At 43.6% G+C, this 19,675-nt stretch overlaps 1 protein-coding gene across 2 annotated transcripts in view; it reads left to right on the plus strand.

Annotated features, from left to right (window-relative positions):
- The window catches only part of FSTL5 (follistatin like 5), an 877,920-nt gene that overhangs the window by 619,524 nt on the left and 238,721 nt on the right, over nt 1-19,675 (plus strand). For both annotated transcript variants that reach the window (XM_030191590.1, XM_030191591.1), the window contains exon 7: nt 5,905-6,071. In XM_030191590.1, coding sequence (XP_030047450.1) covers nt 5,905-6,071 — 167 coding nt within the window. The remainder of the gene's footprint in view (nt 1-5,904; nt 6,072-19,675) is intronic.

A 19,675-nucleotide genomic window follows, 5' to 3' on the forward strand; every position in this document is an offset into this window, starting at 1 on the left:
TACTGGGACAGAACAAAGGTCCATCAAGCCCAGCATCCTGTTTCCAACAGTGGTCAATCCAGGTCACAAATACCTGGAATGATCCCAAAAAAGTGCAAAACATTTTATGCTGTGTATCCCAGAAATAAGCAATGGATTTTCCCCAAGTCCATTTTAATAATGGTCTATGGACTTTTCCTTTAGGAAGCTATCCAAAGCTTTTTTAAACCCTGCTAAGCTAACTGCCTTTACCACATTCTCTGGCAATGAATTCCAGAGTTTAATTACATGTTGAGTGAAGAAATATTTTCTCTGATTCATTTTTAATTTACTACTTTGTAGCTTCATTGAATGACCCCTAGTCCTAGTATTTTTGGAAAGCATAAACAGACGCTGCATGTCTACCTTTTCCACTCCACTCATTATTTTATAGACCTCTATCATATCTCCCCTCAGCCGTCTTTTCTCCAAGCTGAAAAGCCCTAGCCACTTTAGCCTTTCCTCATAGAGAAGTCGCCCCATCCCCTTTATCATTTCCATCGCCCTTCTCTGCACCTTTTCTAATTCCACTATATCTGTTTTGAGATGTGGCGACCAGAATTGAACACAATGTTTGTTAACTTGGTTAAGAGGAAACGGTCTATTATAATGCATATTTGTCACTAGTGTTTAATCTACTAGATATCATTAGAACAGTTAAGGCCCTCATTTTACAAATGCTATTCATATTTGATTCATGCATAAACCAGCACACCAGTGTTTATCTTGCATACATGTCAAGTGCATGCAGATGCTAAGAAGGCATGGTCTAGCCATGTTTGGGGAGGGACAAGGACTTGGCAAGTTCATAGACATTTATTCCCCATTTCAGAAGGGGAATGATTGACACTGGGAATTGCACCTGCTAAAAAGCACGTTTAGGATTTGGTAAACAGCTACTATTGAGCAACACTCCACTGGAGGGATGGGGGGTACGTGGAATTGCCCCCTTAATCCCCAAGTAGATTTTGTGTCCCCGACCCCCCTGAATGCCAAACTGGCAAGGAAAAACAGTCACTGTGACAGCATTGAGATAATATCTTGTTATATTTCTAAGTTTGCAAATATAATTGGTGATGTGCTGGTTTTGAATATGTCAAAATTATATATGTGTTTCTAAGATGGATGTTATATGGATATACTGCACAAACCTGGCACATAAAACTTTTCAAGGTAAACGCTGAGCGACCCGGTTCATGTGGCAGTTATATCAGCGAGAGCCGAGTATCTGAAGTCTTTTCCTCACTTAAGTAAGACACTTAACAGAGAATTTCTACTTGCTATTAGTGGATTTGTATCAAACATTTATATGGCAAAGCAGTACTTTACATACAGAAATAGGCTTTTATAAAGTAACTGCACATACATAATGTGTGTATAACCAGACTGAACACAGGCATTCCTGGAAGAACTATTGGGGAGGAGTTTGCATTTATGTATTTAAGCTGAAGAGCCCTAGCCACTTTAGCCTTTCCTCATAGGGAAGTCGTCCCATCCCCTTTATCATTTTCGTCGCCCTTCTCTGCACCTTTTCTAATTCCACTATATCTTTCTTGAGATGTGGCGACCAGAATTGAACACAATATTCAAGGTGCGGTCGCACCATGGAGCAATACAAAGACATTATAACATCCTCATTTTTGTTTTCTATTCCTTTCCTAATAATACCTAACATTCTATTTGCGTTCTTAGCCTCAGCAGCACACTGAGCAGAAGGTTTCAACATATCATCAACAACGACACCTAGATCCCTTTCTTGTTCCGTAACTCCTAATGTGGAACCTTGCATGAGGTAGCTATAATTCGGGTTCCTCTTTCCCACATGCATCACTTTGCACTTGTTCACATTAAATGTCATCTGCCATTTAGACACCCAGTCTCCCAGTCTCGTAAGGTCCTCTTGTAATTTTTCACAATCCTCCCGCGATTTAACGACTTTGAATAACTTTGTGTCATCAGCAAATTTAATTACCTCACTAGTTACTCCCATCTCTAGGTCATTTATAAATATGTTAAAAAGCAGCGGTCTGAGTACAGACCCCTGGGGAACCCCACTAACTTCCCTTCTCCATTGAGAATACTGACCATTTAACCCTACTCTCTGTTTTCTATCTTTTAACCAGTTTTTAATCCACAATAGAACACTACCTCCTATCCCATGACTCTCCAATTTCCTCTGGAGTCTTTCATGAGGTACTTTCTCAAATGCCTTCTAAAAATCTAGATACACAATATCGACCATAGAGTATATGTGTATGCACATAGATTAATATACTTTATAATTTCTGTACATAATTGTGAACTCTGCCTATGCACTGCCAAGGCTTCACACCTGCACACACCTACTAGCAAAAGTATATGTTAACAGGGCAATGCACCTACATTTCTGCCACTTGGAATTTTATAATAAAGCCTTTTTTGCCTGTCTGTGGCCATGTATTCACCAAAAATGCTTTATAAAATTAGTTCTAAACCCCCTAATTCTGTAAATGTCACCACAAATTGCACGCACACATTCGGGTGCATGCTTAATTTGTGCACGCAATTTAATTAAATAAGGTAATTAGCACCAAATAATTGGCTTTTTATCAAGCAATTTTTGACACTAATTACATTTAATTGAACTTTGTGTGTGTAAATTTAGGCGTGGGATCTGTGCCTGAATTTTACATGTGATCTGAAAAAGTGGGCGCAGAAATGGAAGGGTCATGGGCAGAATGGGGGCTTTCCTAAAATTAATGCCAGTTGTTATAGAATAACAGGAATATGTGCCTAATGTAAGCGTGTACATTTGCACCGCATTTCAGTTGGTGCAAATGGCCATGCCTAAAGTTAAATAAAAAAACGGGGTGAGAACGACAGTAAACAAATTCAAATATATAAACAATAGTGGGAGTTCATCAGCTGTCTGACTTTCAAAAAAAATGCTGTTTGAACAGGAGGAAAAAGCCTTAAGAAGCTCACACGTGTTTTTAACACGCATGCCTAAAGTTAGACACAATCCCCGGGCGTAAGCACTATTCTATAAACCATGCCTAACTTTAAGCGCAGCTTATAGCATTTTTTGCGCCATTTTTTTGGCACCATATATAGAATCTAGTCCAAAATGCAAAAGTCTGTATTTTTGGTTTCAAGCCTTGCTGCCAAGCAGTCAGGAGTTCAGCTGTTCATTTCATCTTGCTCCTCAGGTGTATGTGGCAGATCTTAAGGTTCACTGCAAAAAGACAAACTTTTTCTCCTCATACCTCTGCACAGTCACAAAGGTATTGACAGGTCTTGCCTCAGCACTGATTACAGAGGCACTTCATTAACCATCATTCTTTCCTCTGAGTAACTCAATTTACCTTTTCTCTCTATTATTCAACCAGTCTCCTAACCCAGACCATTCCTTAGGCTGCTCAGTTTCTTTAGGAGCATCCTGTTCAGAATACGACAAGCTTTGCTGAAATCAAATTAAAACAAATCCAGTACACATCCATGAATGGATTTCCTAGTAACCCAATCTGCATACAACCCTAAGTCTGTTTGTATAAATGCAACCAATATTTTATATAGGTGGAGGAAAAGACTTCAATAAAGACAGTGCATTTTTTTTTATTGAAAGCTATTGTCTGAAAATATCACCAGTCTAAAAACCTCCCCCATCCTTTATTTCTATTTGTTTTTCTCTTCTTTATATATCACTATTGTTTTTTTCAAAAATGTTTACATTTTTAAATTTTCCACAAACTCCTCAATAGTAAAACTTAATAAATCATGGTGACTTCACTTTCAAAACTCTGTGCAATGCTCGGCTAATGCTCAACGGATCCCCTCCTTTACACAATATGTTGCTTCCTCAGGAGTCGCTGGCAAAAAGGTACTGCTAAGCTTTCACTTTCAATTTCTTTATTTCACCATCAATCATTTCTGTTTTCTCGGAGAAGTGATTGACCATAAAGAGAATGAAGTTGAAAGCTTAGCAGTACCTTTTTGCCAGCGGCTCCCGAGGAAGCACGATTAATGCTGTAAAGTGTCGCCCTCATATTTCCACCTGTACAGTGTATAATACAGGAAACAGGAAGTTTTGTCAGAGAAAGCAGGACACTAGAGAGGGAGGGCTTCAGTTGTACAGACAAGTTTATAATTAAAATGGACTTGGGGAAAATCCACTGCTTGTTTCTGGGATAGGCAGCATAAAATGTTTTGTACTTTTTTGGGATCTTGCCAGGTATTTGTGACCTGGATTGGAAACATGATGTTGGGCTTGATGGACCTTTGGTCTGTCCCAGTATGGCAATACTTATGTACTTATGTACTTATGGCTTATTTGATTTTTTTTCAGAATATGAGAAAAAAAGTTTTCAGTGGTGGTGGTCAGCATATTTATTTAAACTGTAGCCTGATGTTTAAATAAATGCATGTATTTGTTACCGCTATACCCTGGATTCTTTACATGGTGCCTAAAAATCCACACAGAAACCAAAGCGTATTCTAAAACAATGCACATAACTTAATTGGTTAGCTAGCTAATCAGCGCTGTTAACTGGATAATAACAAGCAATTAGCACTAATTGGCATTGAGATTTACATGCACAACTTTGCTGCGGCAAAAGGGGGCCTGCGCTGCCATTGGTGTGTACTTTTCACGCATGCCAAGGCCCCCTTTTACTGCAGTGGATAAACGGGAAGTCTCTCCTTCATGTAGGAAATGGCCATGAGGCAAGTAAAGTACTTGCCATGCAGCCATTTTGAGGAGAGCCCTTACCGCCATCCATTGAGGGGGAAGTAAGGGCTCTTGCACTAACCCGGCTGGATAGGATGGTGCACTAGGGGTGGGAAGTACTACCGGGCTGCTGCGGTACTTCCCATATAAGTGTCTCTAGCGATAGCACACACTCAGTTTTAGCATGTGCTAAAAACACTAGCGCGCTTAGTAAAAGGGGCCCTAAGTGTATTTGGAGCGGAGGAGAAGCCTAGTGGTTAGTGCAGTGGACTTTGATCCTGGGGAACTGAGTTCAATTCCCACTGCAGCTCCTTGTGACTCTGGGCAAGTCACTTAACCCTCCATTGCCCCTGGTACAAAATAAGTACCTGAATATATGTAAACCGCTTTGAATGTAGTTGCAAAAACCTTAGAAAGGTGGTATATCAAGTCCAATTTCCCTTTCCCTATAATGTGGTATGTCTAAATTCTGATTCACATAGTTGAAAGGGGACCAGGGGCAAGGCATGGACATTTCTAAAATCTATGTGCATTATTATAGAATACTTCCGATCTGGCCTAATTTAGGCGTTGGAATTTAAATCAAGTAAAACATGGTCTAAATGGACATGACCAAATTTAGTCACATTGTGTAGCCGCTTGGCATATTCTATATATTGCACAGAAATTTTAGTCTATTTTATAAAATTTAGGCATACTTTAGAGAATATGCCTAGGCATAATACTTTTCCAGGTGGATTTTTCAGGTGCCATATACAGAATCTAGCCCTGTATAGAAGCTTCTTATGCAATTATTCTCTAGATGCATAGTTGTTCTGATCTTCCTGCAATATGATTATAAGTTTATTGACAGATAAGCAAATCATTTTTGATTAGTATGCAGATGCTAAAATAATATGTTGCTTTGACATTTCAATAATTTATCTTGCTTCAGGTAAAATATGTCATGCTAAGTATAACTATCCCTCTGAAATTCAATTTAATTGAAATGCCTCTCAACTTCCTAGCTGATACTTGTCAATCAATTTAAATGAAATGGCAGATTGACCTTTTTGTTGAAACAGTTTTTAACTTAGTCCATTCCTTTGGAAACTTTTTATTTGATTCAAATTAGAACCCTTAAATTACTTGTCTGCAAAACTGCTTACTAATTAGCTTTATCAACAAAACATCTCTCACAGAAATTGTTCAGCTGAGTCTGCCAGAAGATCAGAAATTAAGCATCACTGCAGCAACGGTAGGACAAAGTACTGTTCTAACGTGTGCCATTCAAGGAACCCTGAGACCGCCAATCATCTGGAAACGCAACAGTATAATTCTCAATAGCTTGGACTTGGAAGATATCAGTGTAAGTAACAGCAACAATACAAAATGTTTCCATAAAGAGTTAGATCTTCAGTCTTTGAATGCAGCACAGTGGTATATAGGTAAGAATACATTTTCAGTAATTAGCTTAACGAGGTATGCCTATTACCTTAACCCCAGGGAGACCTGATTGTCAAATACAAGTTAACTTCATAGTCTGAATACAAAGTATACATTTATTTAAGCCGTTTCTTGTTTTTTTGTTCCTCAAATTTTACTGAAACCTTTTCAGTAACAACAATAGCCAGAAAAATAAACTTGTCAGACATTTGAGGGATATAATCATATAAGGAAATAGCAACAGAACATTATGATGCAGCAAAATGAATTACAAGAGACTGAGACTATAGTAACCTATAGAACTTTGTAAGTCTAAGGGACCCTTTTACAAAGCCACGGGAGAGCTAACAGCGTGGGTAGCGCACACCAAATCGGCACTACCGCTGGGGTTGCAAGTGTACCCAGCGGTAATTCTGAGTTTGGCATGTGCCAAATCCCGTGGTAGAAAATTTATACTACGGGGGACGTTCCCAGTGGTAATCGGCAGCGCGGCCATGTTAGCGTGTGCTGCATGGTTACCACACGGTAAAGTGTGAGCCTTTACCGCTAGGTCAATGGGTGGTAGTAAGGTCTCAGGCCATAAATAGGTGTGTACTAGTTTTAATTTTAGCGCGGGCCCATTTCCCGTCTCATTAAAAAATAGCTTTTTTTTCTCTACCGTGGTAAAAAATGGTCCAGTGTGCGCCAAAAAGTTGCACCGCAGGCCACTTCTTACCGAGGCTTTGTAAAAGGACCCCATAAAGAAATAGAAGATCATTATGATGCAGCGAAATTAATTATATGAGAATATATATCCGTAAGTCATTGCACTCCTCAGTAAGATGCTTGTACCTGGCATTGCCACAGAATTAGGACCCTGTTTGCTGCACTGTTGGCATGCTAGCGTTTTTAGGGTGTACTAAAAATTAGTATGTCTTAATGCTAGAGACACCCATATGAGTGTCTCTAGCGATAGCACACACTAATTTTTAGCACGTGCTAAAAACACTAGTGCGCCTTAGTAAACAGAGCCCTTAGTTCCACCACCCATTAACCATCAAGACAGAGTTATCTTTCCAGTTATTTTTATGATATGGCCTATGTTCTCCAAGAGATGTGAATATTATCGCTTGGTACAAGAGAGGTGTATCGATTTGTAATATGACTAATACATCACTAGATACCAAGACAATAATTTTGTATATTATGGCAAAATAATGCCAAGTGTGAAAACACTCCTTTTTCCAATTTAGGAAGAGCATAAAGGGACTATTGTAGGGTGTGCTTCAGAAATTTTTATACTCTGAGTAAAGAAAAAAATAAACCAATGAGTAACAGAAGCAGATTGCAGTATACAAATGGAAGAACTCAGTGGGTGTATAATGTCAAGCAGGTTGTGATACATTTTTTGAAAATTCAGTTGTTTTCTCGCTCAAATAAGTGATATACCTGAAAATGCTGGTCTTTGCTACAGCTAGAAGTTCACATGTATAGAGTATGGGAAGAAGCAACTTGCACAGAGTGACAGTTGCTTCGTTAAACAAAGGCATGTGGCAGTGGTGTAGCCAGACAGCCAGTTTTGGATGGGCCTGAGCCCAAAGTAGGTGGACACAAAATTTTCTCCACTTTGTTTTGAGTGAACTGAAATGACGGCTGCACGGGGAAGGAGGGGGATGGAAAGTGGAAACAGATCACAAATTGGCTTCCTTACCTTGCTTACAGTGGACTAGATAAGTTCACTTCCACTCTGGTCTTAGGCAGCGCTTTCTCCCTTCTCCATCCCCTCCTGAGTTTTGCATTTCTCCCTCTCTTCTGCCCGCTCTCCCTGTCCATGTGGTCTGGTCATTTTTACTGCCCTGAAGCGCCATTTTACCTCTAGCACCGGCGATTCCCATAGTCAGCCTTCTGCCAGCGTACATCGTCGGGGCCTCTCCTCAGGCGCGCGTCCCACCTATGCGGAAAACAGGAAGTTGCAGAGTAGGCGGGACGCACTGTAAGGAGGTTGGAGGGTCTAAGCAGGTCAGGAGGAGGTATGGGGCCAGACTACATTCCCCACAAGGCCCTGGGAGAAGGGATCGGGGGGGGGGGGGTATAACAAGCACTGAGCAGCAATTATCACGCTAACCATCTAAGGGGCCCTTTTACTAAGCTGTGCAGCATACGCCCAAATGACACTACCACCAGGCCAGCATGCCCTCCTGGCTGTAATTTCAGATTTGACAGGTGCCTATAATGTGTGGATGAATTATTCATTTATTTCCTTCTACGCGTGCCGGTTCATCGGCACTTGGGGCTCACTGACCGGTCACCGCATGTGTAGCTCATGAGACTTTACCCTTAGATCAATAAGTGGTGTTAAGGGCTCAGGCCAGTTTTGGGTGCCCGCTGGTTTCATTTTTTCCCATCCCATTTAAAAAAGCCATTTTTTTGTAAATACAATAAAAACTGGCCCAGCGCGCGCCCAATACATGCGCCTACACTACTGCAGGCCACTTTTTACTGCGGCTTAGTAAAAGGACCCCTAAATTGACCCCTAAAGGCAGCTCTGTGCCTTTCCTGCCTAGCTGCCTTTTATGATGCTGCCCTTTCAGGAGTAATTAGATAAAGCCATTTCTGCATGTAAAGCATATTTTACCTGTGGGAAAAGGCTATAATAAAAAATGCAGGTGAATATGCAGGACTTTTATAAATTTTGTAAATATGCTGAGGGGGACAACTAATTTGGATCCTTATCCAGCTTATTTCTTAAAGCAAGTGCTTGTTGCTATAAGTGGATGGTTACTAGAGATGGTTAATCAATTGTTACAAAGGGATACCTTTCATAAGGAGATGAGATTAATTAATTTAAATTCTCTATTGCAAGGTGAAAAGCTGGATGATAAAATCTGTTCTAATTATCAACCTGTAGTTCAAATGTGACAAAAATAATAGAAGGTGTGGTAGCCTGTCAATTACAAGATTATCTGGAGGCCTATGAATAGTTGGAGGATTCTCAATCTGAATTTTGTACTTTATTCAGCATGAAAATATTGCTGGAAGCAATATTAACATAATTAAGGTTATGGAGAGACGAAATTATTCAAGTATTTGTTGTGCAGCTAGATTTATCTGCTGCTTTTGATTGTACATCAAGACATGCTTTTTTATTTAGATGAAATTGGTATTGCAGGAACTGTGAAAAATTGGTTTGAGGATTTTTTCAAATACAGAACATCAAGAATTGATAAGACCTTAAGTGAATGACAGATGATATGTGGAGTACTACAGGGATGCCTGTTGTCCCCCATTCTATTTAATGTGTATTTGACACCATTAGGGATACTTTTAAGAGAATCGAGAATTATGCATTTTATGTGTGCAAATGATATTACACTGTTATTTCCAACTGAGAATTCAATGTCTAAAACATTATTGTTAATTAATGAGGTTTACAAAAAAGTAAAAGATTGGATGGCCATGGATGCACTAAAAATTAATCCAGTTAAAACCACAATAATATGAGTGGGAGTTCAACATGCTGAATTAATCCAGACAAATATTGATTTAGAAGGAGTGAGTATACCCATTTCATTGGAGATAAAAATATTAGGTGGGTGGATTGATGCTAGGTTACCAATGGAACCTCATGTGAATATGGGTGTACGAATGATTTTCTTCAATTTGAATTTAATTAGAAGAATTTGCAAATTTCTGAAACCTAAACACACTTGTTACTAATGATGCAAGCCTTGATATTATCTCATTTGGATTATGTAAATATTATGCTCTTGGACCAGCCTGATAAGCAGCTTCATAGATTACAAGTTTTACAGAACATGGCAGTAAAAATGGGGAGGGAAGATGGTGGAGCATGTTACATCATACTTCTTCAATACTCATTGGTTGCCTGCAAAGGCTAGAATAGATTTTAAAGTTTTAATGTTTGTTTTTAAAATGTTATATGGGATGGCACTGAGTTATATGTCACATTTCAGTACAGTTTACATTTCGGTACGGTTTACACTCGGGGTTTGAAATTTGATTGGAGGTACCAAATTCAAACGTGATCCATCTTGAATCCTGTCAGCAAGCACCCCTCCGTGCTGTCCGCTCTTGCTTCGACACCTCTCTGTGCTGTCCGCGCTCCGCTCAACACCTCTCTGTGTGGTCTGCGCACCTCTGAGCACCTCTCCGAGCTGTCCTTCTTCGCCCACACAATTGGGGCTAATCCATCTCCCCAACAGAACTGTTCCGGCTCACTTGCAAAAAGCAATTCACAGTACTGTTTATTCTGCAGAGCACTTTTATTTCAGAGCCCCACCAGCAGGCGCATAGAGTATGCGCTGTATTCCAGCTGCGGGTCTCTGTACAACTTACTTCCCTTCTTCTTCCTCTCTCCCCACAAGCCCCCAACAGTTCCCAAAAGTTCAGTCTTGAGACTCCAAACCCAAATGAAATAGACCTTTGAGTCAGTCAGTTCCTCTACTCACTTTCTCCTACTGCCTAGGAGATAGAGGCATTTTCTCCTCCCTCACTTGTCAGCCACCAACACTCTGACAACCTCCCACCGAAAATGTACAGACTGACCTTCTTCATGTAATAACCCTCTGTCCTGAGCAGAAGAACTCCATTTGCTCTGGTTCAGCTTCTTTCATGGCCTTTTCACAGTCCTCCTCCAGCTCAATCTCCTCCCACTCCATGGAGTCTTCCCCCACCCTCTCTCCCAGGTGCTGCTCCTCCCCTTGATTGTCCTCCATCTCCCAATCACCTGCTGACCTTTCTGCCTGCTGGGAGTTGGAGTGCTGTCCCTCATGTTCCCTCCTCCCTTGCAAGTACTGCTGGGTTCTGTAGTTCACTTCCTTTCTTGCAAGTCTCCTACCCCCTTTCCCCGGCAGAGAGTGATCTTCCTTTCTAGGCCTACTGCCCCTTTCAGTTCTTCTCTGCCTTCCCTCTACCTCCTCCTTACATACCCCCCCGCTTAAGAACCTTTTACCCTCCCGGGGCTTGACTCCTTCAACCTCCTGCCCGGCCATTCGGGACAAAATATCCACATTCCCCAATAGTTTGCCTGCCCGATGCTCCACCCGGAACTGAAAGGGTTGCAAGGACAGATACCAACGCATAAGTATGGCATTAGCGCTTTTCATCTGCATTAACCATTTCAGGGGGGCATGATCCGTAATAAGCCTAAAGGGCCGTCCCTCTAAATAGTATTGACACATTTGGGTGGCCCACTTAATAGCCAGACACTCCTTCTCAATGGTGGCATATCCTTTTTCATGAGGAAGGAGTTTACGGCTCAAATATAACACAGGATGTTCCTCCCCCTCATGGATCTGAGAAAGTACTGCCCCCAAGCCCACCCCCGAGGCATCCGTTTGCAGCACAAAGGGTTTGCCCCATTCAACTGCCTTCAGTACCGGATCCTCACATAGCGCTAAACGCAACTCTTGAAAGGCTTCTTTCTCCTCCTCCCCCCATTTCAACTGATTCGGCCGATTCCCTTTTAGCATATTTGTTAAGGGCTCAGCCTGCGAGGCAAAATGGGGAATGAACCTGCGGTAGTACCCGACTAGCCCAAGGAAACTCCGCAGCCTTTTTTTGGTTGTCGGATAAGAAAACTCCCTAATACTTTGTACTTTATCCAACAAGGGTTTTACCTGCCCACCCCCCACCTTATAGCCCAGATATTTAACCTCCTGCTGGGCGAAGTGACATTTCTGGGGATTCAGTGTGAGACCTGCCTCCCGGAAAGCTGTTAACACCTTCCTGACCTGCCTCATGTGTGTAACCCAGTCCTCACTATGGATAATGACGTCATCCAGATAAGCCGCAGCATAACTCTGATGAGGCCGTAAGACCCTATCTAGCAGGCGCTGACAGGACGCCGCTGCGGAGTTTAATCCAAACGGCATCCTCTTAAATTGAAAGAGCCCCAAGGGGGTAGAAAAGGCCGTCTTGGGCTTAGACTCCGCAGATAAAGGAATCTGCCAATATCCCTTGGTCAAGTCCAGCGTAGACAGATACTGAGCCGACCCCAACCTATCTAATAAATCCTCAATACGAGGCATAGGATAGGCATCAGGCGAGGAGAGGGCATTAACCTGGCAGAAATCAATACAAAACCGCCAGGTATCGTCTTTCTTAGGCACCAGCACCACTGGACTTGACCAAGGACTATATGATTCTTCAATAATACCATACTCCAGCATTTCCTTCACCTGTCTAACCACCTCCTGTTGTTTCACCGGGGACAGCCTATAAGGTCTTTGCCTAACCACCCGGCCCTGATCTGTAATAATCTCATGCATGCTCAAATGTGTCTCCCCCGGACAGGGAGTAAGGACATCCTGGAACTCTTCTAGTAGTGCCCCAAGTTCCTGCTGCTGATCCTTATTTAACTCCTCTGCAATGTGGGGCTTCAGGGACTTAAAGATGTCTGAGATCTGAGGCCCCAGATCCTCCTCCTCCATCGCCTTAGTCCCGCCCCACAGCACCTTCCTTTCCCTCCACAACATTAACACATTCACGTGATATGTTTGCTTTCTCCCCCTCTTATTCCTCACCTCATACGTAACGGGCCCCAATTTCTTAGTAATCACCCCCGGTCCCCTCCACCGACTTTCAAATTTATGAGGGCCATCTGCTATCATAATTATGACCTTCTCCCCTTCTGCAAACCCTCGCTCTTTCACTCCCTGATCATAATATGATTTTTGATATTCTTGACTTTTACCCAATTTATCCCGGGCGTAGCCCCCCAATCGTCGCAACCTACCCTTCAGGTCAAACAGATAAGAGACCACCGTACAGTCTCCTCTATCCGGTGGCACCCATTGTTCCCTCAGGATATCCAAAATTCCCCGCGGGCCCCTCCCATACATTAATTCAAACGGAGACACTCCTAATGAAGCCTGCACACTCTCCCTACAGGTGTATAAGACAAATGGCAAGAGGCGATCCCACTCATCCATACAGCTCCCCAACCCTCTACGCAAGAGAGTCTTAAGAGTCTTATTAAATCTCTCTACCAGACCATTGGTCTGAGGATGGTAAGCTGCGGTACGGATGTGTGCAATACCAAACGCCTCCCATACTTGAGCCAATGTACGGGAGAGAAAATTAGTGCCTCTATCAGTAAGTACTTCCCGGGGAAACCCCACCGTACAAAAAATGTGAATCAGCTCAGCGGCAATCACCTTAGCTGACACTGTACGCAGGGGCACCGCCCACGGGAAACGGGTGGCCATATCTAACACCACCAAAATATACACAAAACCCCTCCGTGACTTGGGGAGCGGTCCTACAATATCCATAGCCAGGCGACCTAGCGGAACCCCAATACGAGGCAAGGGACATAAAGGCGCCCGCTCTGGCCCCCTCTCGGCTACCTTCTGACAGAGCCCACAGGAATTGCAATACACTTCCACTTCTTTATAAACCCCTGGCCAATAAAACCTTCGCAAAACCTGGTCCAGGGTACCCTGTGTCGCCTTATGTCCCCCCAGCGGGTGATCATGAGCTAATCTCATGATCAGGCTACGAAACCCCTTAGGTATCACCAACTGTTTCTGCCACCCGCTCCCTATTGCCGAGCTAACTCTAAATAGCAGCCCCTTCTCCACCCTAAAATGCGGGGAAGAGCCCCCCTCCCCTTCTCGGGCCCTACTCCAGGCGTACTGCAAGGTACCGTCAGACTCCTGCTCCCTCTGAAAAGAGGGAAACTGCTCTAGGAGCTTCCCCAGGTCCCTTGGAAAATCTCCTTCCCCCTCGACCTCTATCATGGCCTGCCTTCTTTTCCATTGAGCTCCCTTATTTTGCCGGACCCCTTTCCTACTTTTCCCCGGGGTACCAAAAATCTCAGGATGAAAGGGAAAAACCTGATCCAAAGGAAGAACCTTCCCACCCTCCTGCTGTGACTGACACTGAGCCCGGGTAGTTACAAAGGCTTTTCCCCCTTTCACATATAGGGAAAAAGGGGCCCAGTCCCTCCCCAGTATCAGGTCCTGTGGCAGCCGAGACAACACCGCTACTAATATCCGGTGTGCCCCCATAGGCCCTTTTACGGTCACCCAATGTAAAGGATACCTAGTACTAGCCCCATGAATGCATTGAATAGCTACCTCCCCCTGGCTAGCCCCTCTCTGATCATACTTTCCCTTATTTATACGGGACCATAACCTCCTTGAAAGCATAGATTGGTCAGCTCCCGAGTCTAACAGGGCCTCCACTTTCACCCCCCCCCCCCCCCCCCCACCTCCACGACCTGAGTAAAGGGATTGGACACCTGTTTATAAGAATGAGAAGTAAAGCCCTCCTTGGCCCTACAATCCTTCCTTACGTGCCCTTTATGCCCACACCTATAACAAATACGATCCCCGGCATACCCCGAGACCCCCATTCCCCCTTCACCCATACCGGCCAGTTCCCTCTTTGCCTGCAGAGGCTTAGCCCCTGTCATATATCTCTCCTTTCCCGCCCGCACCCCGCCCCCACCCACATGTTGGGACTCTAGAAAGCATTCCATACTTTTAACAGCTTCATCCAAAGACCCACAGCCCCGCCTAATCAAGTCCCTTCTCAATTCTGCTGGTAAGGCCTCCAGAAACTGCTCCAACACCAGCTCTAACATTACTTGAGTCACTGAGTTTTTTTCTGGTTCTAACCACTTGGTGGCCAAATCCAGTAATTTCTGGGCCAAAGCCCTGGGCGTCTCTCCTTCTGCCCACCTCCACTCTCTAAATTTCCTTCGGTAGGACTGCTTACTTAGCCCGTACCTGTCCAGAATAGCCCGTTTAAGCTTAGCATAGTCCGCAATCTCAACAGCCGGGAGACTGCGAAATGCTGCCAGTGCCTCCCCGGATAATGCCGGAGCCAGTCTCATAGTCCATTGCTCCCCTGGCCAGGCTGCAGCAACCGCTACCCGTTCAAATGCCCCCAGGTAATCCTCTATGTCGTCCTTATCGGACAGCTTACCCCAGGGTAACCAGTTCATCCCCGTCAGGCCTCCGGTCAACGGTGCTCCTCCCGTTGCAGCTCCCTCTGGCATCGTCGGCCCTGGCTGTTCCCGTGCTCCTCCTTTCAACAACTCCTGACACAGTTCCAGAAGCGGCTGTTGCTGGGCCCTCGATGCGGCCAAGGAGTCCTCCATCAATTTGTGTGCCAGTTCCTGTTGTTTTTGGAATTGATGGGCCATGAAGGAAAACATCTCCTTTGGATCCATTGTGCTGGCCTTCTTCTCTCCTAGACAACACACAAAAACAACAACCTCCAAGTGCAGCTGCTTTTATAGGTTTGCCACCCTGCAACCACACCCATGCATCAGCAAAATCCCTTTCCAGCCCTGCTATATGCTCACCGGATAGCCCAGGATTTTGCGCCTTGCTCCTCCTTCTCTTGGAGAACCAGGAAGTTCTGTCAACTATCCCACCACTGCCACCAAATGTCAGCAAGCAGCCCTCCGTGCTGTCCGCTCTTGCTTCGACACCTCTCTGTGCTGTCCGCGCTCCGCTCAACACCTCTCTGTGTGGTCTGCGCACCTCTGAGCACCTCTCCGAGCTGTCCTTCTTCGCCCACACAATTGGGGCTAATCCATCTCCCCAACAGAACTGTTCCGGCTCACTTGCAAAAAGCAATTCACAGTACTGTTTATTCTGCAGAGCACTTTTATTTCAGAGCCCCACCAGCAGGCGCATAGAGTATGCGCTGTATTCCAGCTGCGGGTCTCTGTACAACTTACTTCCCTTCTTCTTCCTCTCTCCCCACAAGCCCCCAACAGTTCCCAAAAGTTCAGTCTTGAGACTCCAAACCCAAATGAAATAGACCTTTGAGTCAGTCAGTTCCTCTACTCACTTTCTCCTACTGCCTAGGAGATAGAGGCATTTTCTCCTCCCTCACTTGTCAGCCACCAACACTCTGACAACCTCCCACCGAAAATGTACAGACTGACCTTCTTCATGTAATAACCCTCTGTCCTGAGCAGAAGAACTCCATTTGCTCTGGTTCAGCTTCTTTCATGGCCTTTTCACAGTCCTCCTCCAGCTCCAATCTCCTCCCACTCCATGGAGTCTTCCCCCACCCTCTCTCCCAGGTGCTGCTCCTCCCCTTGATTGTCCTCCATCTCCCAATCACCTGCTGACCTTTCTGCCTGCTGGGAGTTGGAGTGCTGTCCCTCATGTTCCCTCCTCCCTTGCAAGTACTGCTGGGTTCTGTAGTTCACTTCCTTTCTTGCAAGTCTCCTACCCCCTTTCCCCGGCAGAGAGTGATCTTCCTTTCTAGGCCTACTGCCCCTTTCAGTTCTTCTCTGCCTTCCCTCTACCTCCTCCTTACAATCCCCAAAGTATAAAACTACTAAAGGCTATGGTCCTTCTTTGTGGAATTCTTTACCGAACCATATTAGGATGATTCATTCCCATAACTCATTTATACAGCATTTGAAAACTTGGCTTTTTCAAAACTATTTGTGGCTGAATTAAACTGCTTGAAGGGATTATTATGATCTATGGCTTTAAAGGGGTTTAAAGTAAGGTGGAAAAATGTGAAGGAATGGTAGGAGAAGAATTAAATACCTCTAAACGAATGGGAAAAAGGGATAAGGTCTGGAAAGCAATATATACTAATGCCTGTAGCATGGTAAATAAGGTTTTTTGGATTTAGAGGCTATAATGAAAGAGGCTGATTTGGATTTAGTGGCGGTCATGGAGACATAGCTCACAGAGAACAATGACTGGGATATAACTATACTGGGTATAATCAGTTCAGGAAAGAAAGGGTAGGAAGTAAGGGAAGGGGAGTGGAACAATATGTTAAAGAACATAAAGCCACACAATTGCAGGACATTCAGTGGTCACCAGATGATATGATTTAACATTAAGATAGGCGTGGAGAGGGTTAATTCAAAAGTGAAGGTTCTAGACTTCAAAAAAAGTAACTTTCTTCAGATGGGGTTTTACCTCAAGGAATTGTCTGGAAAAAGTAGGAAAGCAGTGGGCAAAGCTGAAAGGAGCTATTGTAGGGGCAGAAAACCTTTTGGTAAAGAAATTAAATAATGTTAAGAGGAAGAGAAGGCTACTTTGGTTCTCAAACGTAGTAGCTGAAAAGGTAAGGAAAAAGAGGTTAGCCTTTATAAACTATAAGTGATTGTGGAAATAGGACGACAGATGAAAATACCTAGAAAAGTTAAGACAAGTTGGCAGAGTAGTCAGGAAAGCAAAGATGGACAAGGAAGACAAAAATAGTCAATACCCATTGAGGTGGCAGTAAGGGCTCCCACAGTAACCTAGTGGTAACCGGGAAGTGTGCGGCAATGCCTGATTACCACTGGGTTAGCATTGTGCTAGAAAAAGAAAATTTCCAGTGTGCCAGAAATGACACACGCTCATGCTGGAACTACCGCCGCCGGCCATGTTGGGTCGGCCGTAGTTCCATTTTAGCATGTGGTAAGCCGGCGTTGGTCTTACTGACGCTTTGTAAAAGAGCCCCTCAGTTAGTTATGTTGATATTTTTAAAGAAAAGTAGGCACCTACATTTTTCTTGAAATAGGATTTATATAGGTGCCCTAATTAGCAATTTACTAAGGGGGTAAGGGTAAGGCATTTGATAAACTGCCCTTCTGTGGTTCAACCAAAGCAGTTTACAAATTTATATTCAGGTACTTAGGTTTCCTGTTAGAATTACCCTAGCCAGGTTGCAGAAAAACTATAATGCGTGATCCTGCCTGAGAACTGTCACTGCAATGACTGGGCAGTCTGTGAAGAAGATGTAAAACTTCAGGCAGCCGCGAATAAAGGCCTTGAGGCATCCAATAAAGGAAGATTCTGGCAAAGCTTGAATTTCAATCCAGAACTGAAACTACTGATCTCCCTTCACTTTAAAAAGAAAAAAAAAAGAGTTCCAGTTATCATATTTAACCTAGAATGAGATAAATTATTTGAGGGTTATAATACATTTTATTAAACTTACATAAACAGTATCCACATTTGTACGATTATGTCTTCAATAGTAGGTCTAGGAGAGTTACATTCAGTCCTTTAGATATGATTCTGTCCCCAGAGGGCTTGCAATCTAAGCTTACACCTAAGGCAATGGAGATGTTTGAGCTCTGAAGATCACCGAGGGCCCTCTCAGATGAAAATCACTGAGCATTACGTAGGATGTCTCAAAAGTTCATGTACAAGAACATTTTTGAGTAATTCTTATACAGTTGGATAAAATCACTACCAAACATGAATCCATAAAACAGATAAAAATAGTTCTATCTTGAAAGAAACATAATTTATCTGTAATGTGTTAAATTGAATTTGGATTGGATTTATTGATTTTATATACCGCTTTATACCACTTATTTCTGCTACAATTTTGTAATAACATCGTCTCAAATTGTGTTGTCACCTCACCTTGCAATGCTCATTTTTCAGTTCTGTTGGGTTTCATTTGTTTTCACATAAACAGTTTAAATGGTTAAGAATGGTGTTTTTGACATGACATCCAAAAAGCGAAATATATGTTTATCCGAAAATGATGATTTGAAAATACATGCACACAAAACAAGTGTTTTTAAGGACATACTGAAAACTTCCTAGACATCTGGAGATAAACATGTCCGCTACTCGAAAATACAATATGCAAAACATGCAATGCCAAGTCCCCGCATTGAAAAAATGTGCGTGCCGATGACAGGATGTTCCCTCCACATGCAAAACATTCCTCTGAATACCCAGCTATGTCTCTGAGAAGGGAACCAAATTTCTCTATGGAGGAGACAGAGCTACTGGTCCTCCTGTGCCTCAGGCATAGGAAACAAATAATGAAACACCACCACCACATGAGGGCATGGAGATCTGTAAGGAAAAGACTAGAAAGTGGAGTGTGAAGCATTGCCCCCCAGGATCACAGCACCACTCATGTGCAAACACCATACATAGGCAGGGTCACATGCACTGATGTCCCTTTGTAGTTGCATTACATGTGAATTCATTTTCATAAGAAAGAAAAACATTTGCTGAAATCAGAATGTACAGAATATCCAATGACAACTACTTATGGGGCCCTCCTCCACTTACCATGCACATATCTGGAGCCTTAACCCACCCCCTGCCCCCGCAAAAGGTGGTGGTAAATGGAGTCTGCTTGGAGGAAAGGAGGGTGAGTAATGGAGTGGGAACCATTGAGTTAACCTCTAGAACTCATTGCCAGAGGATGTGGTAACAGTGGTTAGTGTACCGTGTTTCCCCGAAAATAAGACACTGTCTTATATTAATTTTTGCCCCCCAAAATGCGCTAGGTCTTATTTTCAGGGGCTGTCTTATTTTTCGGGGAAACATCGGGGTTGGCCCGCCCGCCCTCCCTCCGTCGCTCCCGGAACTAACCTTAAACGTCTTCTTTCACCTTTGCAGCAAGCAGCAGCAGGGCAGGCCACTCCTTCCTTCCGTGTCCCACCCTCGCCTGACGTAATGTCCGTGAGGGCGGGACAAGGAAGGAAGGAGAGGTCTGCCCTGCTGCTGCTTGCTGCGAAGGTGAAAGGAGGCGTTTAAGGTTAGTTCCGGGAGCGACGGAGGGTGGGTGGAGGGG

The sequence above is a fragment of the Microcaecilia unicolor genome, chromosome 2 (genome assembly GCF_901765095.1).
Source record: "Microcaecilia unicolor chromosome 2, aMicUni1.1, whole genome shotgun sequence".
Lineage (NCBI taxonomy): Eukaryota > Metazoa > Chordata > Amphibia > Gymnophiona > Siphonopidae > Microcaecilia > Microcaecilia unicolor.